Source organism: Bison bison, unplaced genomic scaffold, assembly GCF_000754665.1.
Source record: "Bison bison bison isolate TAMUID 2011002044 unplaced genomic scaffold, Bison_UMD1.0 scf7180017864341, whole genome shotgun sequence".
NCBI lineage: Eukaryota > Metazoa > Chordata > Mammalia > Artiodactyla > Bovidae > Bison > Bison bison.
In genome coordinates, this window is record NW_011494913.1 from 5338581 (window position 1) to 5347568 (window position 8988).

An 8988-nucleotide genomic window follows, 5' to 3' on the forward strand; every position below is an offset into this window, starting at 1 on the left:
GCCCCACTTTGTCTAAGTTATCTCCGGGACAGCCTACTGAAGACTACTGACCCACTCCAGTGTTCTTGCCTGGAGAATCCCAGGGATGGGGGAGCCTGGTGGGCTGCCATCTCTGGGGTCGCATAGAGTCGGACACGACTGAAGCGACTTAGCAGCAGCAGCAGAACCGTCCTTGCTGTTTCTGAATGAACTGCTGGGCTTGACTGCTTCCAAGCAAGATACAGGGCAGCCTCAGGATGTACCGCCTTCCCTGTGATGACTTTTTGCAACTGTGGTCTGTGGGTACACAGATTCTCACAGAATCTGACTGTCATCAGAGCCCTGAGCCATTGGAGCCAGGGCCCCTGACAGTCGTGGTCATGTTGAAGGCTCTGTTTTTCAGGCAGACATAACCAGCTCCTGAGTTCAGGGGTCAGGGCTAGGCCATCAGTCAGTGCCCGGGTCCTGATCACAGACACCCCTAGATGCTTTCTCTCAGCTTATAAGACCGAGATAGCTCCTTTGGGTGGCCTCAAGTGACCCCATCCCCCAGGCAAGAAGCTAAGAACAAAGGTAATCATACTCCACATACAATAAAATCAACTTCTTACCGAAATATCTGGCTGCCAATGTCCTCCTTTTGCTGGGAGCCGTCGGCAGCATAATGAAGCTGGCGCTCTATGTGCAAGCTTTCCTGTATGTCCTCTTTATAAAGAACCAACCACATCCTCAAGCAGACAGGCTAATTCCTGTTTTCCAGTAATAGGAGATCAGCATCTATAGAAAAGAAATATATTTAGAATGCCCTTTATCTCGTGCTTTCTTGGATTTCAAACAAGAAGCTTCTCTATGAGGAATGAGTCCTTTAAATGCAAGCGTCCTAGGGACTGTGGAATGGCGTTGGGCAAGTCACAGACCACTGGGTATCAGTTCCTCAAATCTGCAGAATGGGAACAAGGATGAACCACACCTCAGAGTGAACGGAGGGTCAATAAGATGGTGGGTATAAAATGGCAAAGCCCTTCACACCTGTCAGATATGTCTAATCTTTTCAATCGGCTGGCCTCCATTTAAAAGGAGATGTGTTTTCCAGAGAGCTTCAAAACCAGCTGCAAACAGTGACCTGCAAACGTGAACTGTGATTTGCAAACCCTCACCTGGTGTGCACAGCAGTCCTGTGAGTGGGGAGACGAAGGACACGGGCCCCACACCCGGATGGGGAAACACAGCCCCAGCAGCCCCCACGGCAGACCCTCACCCTGGCACACTGCGGCTAACAGCACGGCATCTCATTCCATGTCTGGAACTTTAGCATCATCATCGCATATCTTATAGCTGTGGAAAATGAAAAAGAAAAATCCTGATTAGAAAACAGCCAAGTGACGTTTCTGTAGCCCTCAGCATCACTGACACGTGGTGCTGGCGACCGCCGGAAAGGCAGGGGCATGTCATCCTATTTAAATATGCAGGGGGTTTACACAGACTGAGCCCGACTCCCGGGGGCAGGGACAGCCAAGAGAACATTCTCTCGACCACCTTTCTTGTCTTCTTTGCTCCCCTGCCTCTGCTGTGTTGAATTTGCCTCATGTTTGTGATTATAGAACCAATCACTGTTTCTTTTTAAAGACTTTTTAAATATGAGCCATTTAAAAGTTTATTTTATTGAACTTGTGACAATACTGGTTTTGTTTTTTTGGCCTGAGGCATGTAGAGTCTTAGCTCCCTGTTCAGGGATGGAACCCACAACCCCCGCATTGGAAGGCAGTCTTCACCACTGGACTTCCAGGGCAGTCCCCCAGTTAGTGTTACACAGATGGAGCAACCGCCCGCGGTCATTGTGGGCGTGTCCCTTCCACTCCCGACTGCGGCGGCGGCACGGCACTCAGCGGGCTGCACCCCGCTCCATGCCTTGGGGACCAGGCACAGCTCCTGCTTCTGGTGTTCTCAGGGGAACACAGGGACAGCTCAGTAGAGGGGCCAGGCTTGTTCTGCGGACTGACCCGGGGAAGCTGGTGGGTGAGAGTGAAACTGCTGGAAGAGAACAACAAAGCCCCAACCAGAGACGGCAGCATGTCCTTGGGACCAAGCGAACAGTGGCTTGGCTTGCAAAGGGAAGTCGGGGCAAAGAGCAGAGTGAGAAGAGAGATGGAGCCCAAAGCAGAGGCAGCGGCAGAGCAAAGCCAAGGACCCAGAGGAGCGCCAAGCCTGAGAACCTTGAAACCGGAACAGACCTCAGAGAACTCTGGGGACAGAGTGCCATCTCTTCACACCCTCTAAGCACACAAGGCTGGGAAGGTGATGGAGGGGGTGGGGAGTGAGAGGAAGACGCCATTGCATGACCTGGGGTAGTAGTGGCTTTAGAATTAAAAACTCTGGGTTTGTGTCCAGGCCCAGTTTTTTTTTTCAGTAGTGTAAATATGGACATGTGGCTGAAATAGGGCTACCAGACTTAGCAAATAAAAATATGGAATTCCCTGTTATATAGTATAAATGTGCTACAAATATTTCAAGGGATATAACATCTACTATAAAGGTACTGTTGCTATTCATTGTTAGTAACTGATCTAAATTCTGATTTAACTCTGTGACCTATATTTTATCTGGCAACCATATGCCTTCTTTTTTTTTTTTTTTTTACCCATATGCCTTCTGAGTATCCATTTTTAGCTTTGGTCAAAAGAGGATGATTAGGTAAGATTCTTTCAGTTGCTGGAAACAAAAAAGACAATTAAAATTGGCTTAGAAGATAAGAGGAGTATTTTGGCTTCTTTATTGAGGAAGTTCTCATGATATGGACTTCAGGTATGGCTAGATCCTGCAGTTTGACAACGTCAACCAAGTCAGACTCTCCCTCTGCCCCAGTTCTCCAGTTTGCTTCCTGAGGTGTCTGCTTCATCTTCATTAAGGCTGCCTTATTAAAAAATGCTAGAGTGGAGATCAAAGTGGGGGAGCAGAAGGACCTGAAGCACACCTCCTCCCACAAAAACATCAAAAATACATCTACACGTAGAACAGTTTTCACAGAATACTCACTGAACTCCGGCAGAAGACCTCACAAAACCAAACCGCAAAAAGATCACCATATAACTAGGTAGAACAGAAGAAGAAAAGGAATTGGGATGGGACCTGTGTCCCTGGAAGGGAGCTGTGGAAGAGGAAATTTCCCTCATCCTGGGAATGCCCTTCGCCGCCTGGGAGATCAGCCAGGATAGACAGGGGACTTCAGAGGCTCCGAGGTGAGTGCAGCAGCCAGCCTGTGGCAGGTAGGGCAGAGAGAGACTGGCACATATGGTTCCAGCCAACTCACTGCACTCCCCAGCCCGAGACGCACGCCTGCCAGTGTGTGCAGTGGCTGGATACAGAAACTCAGGCTTCAGCGGACAGGCCAGGGGAGAGGACGTGGTGTGGCTGCACAGACAGATGGAAGGGCCTGGAGTGTGGTGCAGACTGCAGCTGGGGGTGTATGTGGTCCCGATCCCGGGTCCACGACAGGAGCCCCTCTGTCAACACATGTGAAGGGAGGGGCACTTGGCCCTGCCATACCAGCCTTGTTTTGGCATGCTCAGAGTGGGCACAGCTCCACCATCAGAGGCTCTGGGAGCACATAAGTGCAGGGAGATTGCCCACACGTGGAGGCAGGGCTGAAATCTGAGCCAGTTCCCCATGGGTGCACAGCTTGTAAGTGGGGATGAAATCTGAGTTGATTTCTTGAGGCTGCCTGTGAGATTTAGGCGGAAATATGCGAGTGCAGCACCTGTGGGACATCCAAGGGGATTACTGGCACACCCCTGGCTGGGCCGGGTCTCCTATCAGCAATGGTGGGGTTTCAAGGGTACACTTACTCAGAGAAGGGGCCAAGGACTGGGCTGATTCCCAGCATTACCACGGAGCGTCTGGGTGCGCGACTGTGGCGGGTGCTGGTGGATCTGCACCAATGGCCTTCTTAGCACAGCACCTAAGGGACATCTGGGCTGATGGTCTGTATTCTCACGGCTGAAGTGGGGCTGAGGGCAGCGCCACAACCGTGCACTCTGTAAGCACACACGAGTGGCGGATGACGTCACAGAGCATATGTCCCAGTGGGCAGCTCCTGCGGAGGGATACTCAGTGGCTCCACCCCCAGCAGGACTCCAGTCCCAGTTATCTCACATTGCAGCTTAGAACTGGATCTGGGGGCTTCTAATTCAACACCTGGGGAGCAGACTCTGCCCTAATGGGCAAAAAGGAGGCCCCAGTCAACATCCAGTGCAAACTCTGTTCACCAAAACACCAATCACATCCCCCGCCAAGGGGACAATGACCAGCACACCCTAAGGAAAAGACATGGCAAGCATCCGTACCAATAACAGCCCTTGCACCAAAAGTATTAGACTCACGCAGGCGACACTCCCATATAAAAATAGCCCTTCAAGACCACAGCAGAAAACTGTTTTTCCTAAGTTCAGAGTCAGAGAAATATAAGAAAAATAAAGAAGGAGAGGAAGTACCCCCAATAAAAGAACAAGAAAATCCCCTGAAACAAACAATGAAATAGACCTTTCCAGTCTACCAGACCCTGAGTTCAAAAGAGGGTAATAAAAATACTGAAAGGATTAAGAAAAGCTATTGATAGAAATGTTGATCACTGCAACAAGAAACCAGGAACCATAAAGAGGAGCCAATCAGAATTAGAAAACACAACAGCTAAGATGAAAACCAAGCTAAAGACAACCAAGAGAAAACTAAATAACGCAGAAGAATGAGTAAGTGATCTGGAAGACAGAAGAATGGAAGTCACCCGTTCAGAACAGCAGATAGGAAGACAAAAAAAAACATGATACATGAAACTTATGGGATAATATAAAGTGTGCCAATCTATGCATAATAAGGGATTTCAGAAGGAGGAAAAAGAGAAAGGGGACTGAAAACAGCAAAAGTTGAGACAAAGGGAGGATTCTAAAGGCAGCAAAAGAAAAAGAGTAACAGGGAAGCTATCAGCTGCTTTCTCTACTGCAGGACAGAGGGGTGTGGCAAGGTGTACTCAAAGTCTTGAAAGGGAAAAACCTGCAACCTGTATTGTCAGGATACTCTAACCAGCAAGATTATCATTTAGAACAGAAGAAGAAATAAAGAATTTCTCAGGTAAGCAAAAACTAAAAGAATACAGCAATTCTAAGCCTATTATATTAATAAAAGAAATATTGAAAGTTCTTTTCTAAATAGAAAATAAAAATCTTTAGGAAAGAGAAAAATCAAATCAGGAAAAGCAAATATAAAAAACGATTGTATAGAGATCACTTAAAAATCAAGTACAGTACATAGATTAAAAAAATTAAAAAATTTTATGAAAGTGATTATAACTACCATGAACAGCAAAAGGATAACATGAAGATGTAAAATAAGACATTAAAATCATAAAATGTGGGAAAGGAGAGTAAGAAAATTTAATTTTTTTTTAAAGAATGTGTTTGAGCTTATATGACTACCAGCATAAGCCAAATAGATATAGTAATGTGTTAACATACTCGGAAATGAGAATAACCATAAATAAAAAAACATATAATAGATTCACAAAACTAAAAAGAACAGAACTCAAGCATAATGCAAAAGAAAACCATTAAACCACAAAAGGAAAAACAGAAAGGAAAGGAACAAAGAAGAAATACAAAACCAACTGGAAAGCAAGGTTTAAAATGGCAATAAACACATACCTGGCAATAATCACCTTAAGTGTCAATGAACTAAATGCTCTGAACAAAAGACAGAGTAGCAGTTGTGGTTTAGTCGATAAGTTGTTTTCTGACTCTCTTGTGACCCCAGGGACTGTAGCCTGCCAGGCTCCTCTATCTATGTGATCTCCCAGGCAAGAATACCGGAGTGGGTTGCACTTCATTTTCCAGGGGATCTTCCTGACCCAGGGATCGAAACCATGTCTCCTGCATTGGCAGGCAGAGTCTTTACCACTGAGCTACCTTACATTTCTTTACACTAACAATAAAATAGAGGAAGAAAAAGTAAGAAAAAAAATCGCTTTTAAAATTGCATAAACAATGCTTAGGAATAAACCTGACCAAGAAGGTGAAAGACTTACATGTTGAAAGCTATAAAACACTGATAAAGGAAATTGCAGATGAGTCAAAGAAATGGAAAACTAGCCCACGCTCTTGGATTGGAAGAATTAATATAGCTTAAATGGCCAGATTACCCAAAGCACGTTACAGATTTAAAGAGATCCCTATCAAATTACCCATGAAATTTTTCACAGAACTACAACAAATAATCCTAAAATTTATATTGAGTCACAAAAGACCCTGAATTACCAAAGCAATTCTGAGGAAAAAGAACTGAGCTGGAGGCATAACCCTCCCAGACTTCAGAGAATATTACAAAGCTACAGTAATCAAAACAGCACAGTATTGGCACAAAAACATGGATTAATGGAACAGGACACAGAGCCCAGGTAAACCCACACACCTACAGACAACTAACCTTTCACAGAAGAGGCGAGAATACACAGCGGGGAAAAGACAGTCTCTTCAGTAAGAGGTGCTGGCATAACGGGGCAGCTACATGTAAATGAATGAAATTAATCTAACACCATACACAAAAATAAACTCAAAATAGATTAAAAACCTACATGTAATACCAGACACTATAAAACTCATAGAGGAAAACACAGAACACTCTTTGAAAGGAATTGCAGCAATATTTTTTGATCTGTCTCCTACGGTAATGGAAATAAAAGGAAAAATAAATAAGTTGGACCTAATTTAACTTAAAAGCTTTTGTATAGCAAAGGAAGCCATAAATAAAACAAAAGGACAACCTACAGAATAGGAGAAAATATTTGCAAATGATGAGACTAACAAAGGATCAATTTCCAAAATATACAAACAGCTCATATTTCTCAGTATTAAAGAAAACAAACCCCCAAATCTCAAAGATGCGCAGAAGATCACATTTCTCCAAAGACGACACACAGATGCCAACAGGCACATGAAAAGGTGCTCAACATCACTAACTATTAGAGAAATGCAGATCAGAACTACAGTGAGACACCACCCCACACCGGTCAGAAAGGCACCACCAAAAAGTCTACAAATAATACGTGCTGGAGAGAGTGTGAAGAAAAGGGGACCCCTACGCTGTTTGTGGGAATGTGAATTGGCACAGCCGCCACGGAGAACAGTGCAGAGATTCCTTAAAAAGCTAAAAACAGGGCTAGCGTGTGGTCCAGCAATCTCATTCCCCAACAAATACCTGGAGAAAACTCTAACGGAAAAAGACATATGCTCTCTGACGTTCATAGCAGCGCTAATTGCAATAGCCAAGACATGGAAGTAACCCAAACACCCAACTACAGATGAACGGATAAAGAAAACACAGGGCCTCAGGCCTCTGTCTCCTCTGTGTCAAGTGCCCTGGGCAGGCCCCTGCCTCTCCCTGCCCGCCTGCATCAGAGTACAGGGGGCATGACTGCACCATATATGACATACATGTATCTCTATGCACATATATATACATGATGGAATTTTACTTAGCCATAAAAATGAATGCCATAACATCATTCGCAACAACACGGATGGGCCCAGGGACCATCATATTAGATGAAGTAAGGAAGAAGAGAAACGTAATTCCGTAAGATATCACTTACGTGTGGGATCTAAAACGATGCAAATGAATTTATATACAAAATAAAAACAGACGTAGAAAACGAACTTACGGTTATTACCAAAAGGGAAAAGGTGGGTGGAGGATAAATTAGAAATTTGGGAATAAGAGATACACTCTGCTATATATAAAGCAGACAAACAACAGGGTCCTACTGTATAGCACTGGGAACTATATTTGATATATTGTATTAATCTATAATGGAAAAGAACCTGAAAAAGAATATATATGCATACATATATGTATATTCACATACATAAAATGAGATCACTTTGCTGTACACCAGAAACCAACACAACATTGTAAATCAGGTGTGCTTCAATTAAAAAAGATGTCAAGGTAATTCAGCGGAAAAGGAGAGTCTTTTCATAAATGACATTGGAAAGAAATAGACACAAGGAAAAGAATGAATATCATACACACAAACTAACACAAAATGAAGCACAGCCCTAACATCTACTTCTGCTTTATTGACTACGCCAAAGCCTTCGACTGCGTGGATCACAACAAACTGGAAAATTCTTAAACAGATGGGAAAACCAAACCACCTGACCTGCCTCCTGAGAAATCTGTATGCAGCTCAAGAAGCAACAGTTAGAACTGAAGATGGAACAACGGACTGGTTCCAATTTGGGAAAGGACTACGTCAAGGCTGTATACTGTCACCCTGTTTATTTAACTTATATGCAGAGTACCTTGTGCAAAATGCCAGGCTGGATGAAGCACCAGCTGGGATCAAGATTGCTGGGAGAAATATCAATAATCTCAGATATGCAGATGATACCACTCTTATGGCACAAAGCAAAGAGGAACTGAAGAGTCTCTTGATGAAAGTGAAAGAGGAAAGTGAGAAAGCTGGCTTGAAACTCAACATTCAGAAACGAAGATCATGGCATCTGGTCCCATCACTTCATGGCAAATAGATGGGGAAACAATGGAAACAGTGACAGATTATTTTTTGGGCTCCAAAGTCACTGCAGATGGTGACTGCAGCCATGAAATTAAAAGACGCCTGCTCATCGAAAGAAAAGCTATGACAAATCTAGACAGCGTATTAAAAAGCAGAGACATCACTTTGCTGACAAAGGTCCATCTAGTCAAAGCTATGGCTTTTCCAGTAGTCATGTATGAATGTGAGAGTTGGACCATAAAGGAGGCTGAGCACCAAAGAATTGATGATTTTGAACTGTGGTGCTGGAGAAGACTCTTGAGAGTCCCTTGGACTGCAAGGAGATCCAACCAGTCCATTCTGAAGGAGATCTGCCCTGGGATTTCTTTGGAGGGAATGATGCTGAAGCTGAAACTCCAGTACTTTGGCCACCTCATGCGAAGAGTTGACTCATTGGAAAAGACTCTGAT

General features: G+C 44.3%; 1 protein-coding gene across 6 annotated transcripts in view; it reads right to left on the reverse strand.

Annotated features, from left to right (window-relative positions):
- The window catches only part of ARHGAP22 (Rho GTPase activating protein 22), a 182082-nt gene that overhangs the window by 170216 nt on the left and 2878 nt on the right, over positions 1-8988 (reverse strand). For 4 of the 6 annotated variants that reach the window (XM_010854417.1, XM_010854414.1, XM_010854415.1 and 1 more), the window contains exon 1: positions 591-873. In XM_010854417.1, the coding sequence (XP_010852719.1) occupies positions 591-642 (52 nt within the window). In that variant the 5' untranslated portion in view covers positions 643-873. Of the gene's footprint in view, positions 1-590; positions 874-1136; positions 1315-8988 lie in introns of those variants that run through there. The other 2 variants (XM_010854412.1, XM_010854411.1) reach the window with 1 other exon arrangement.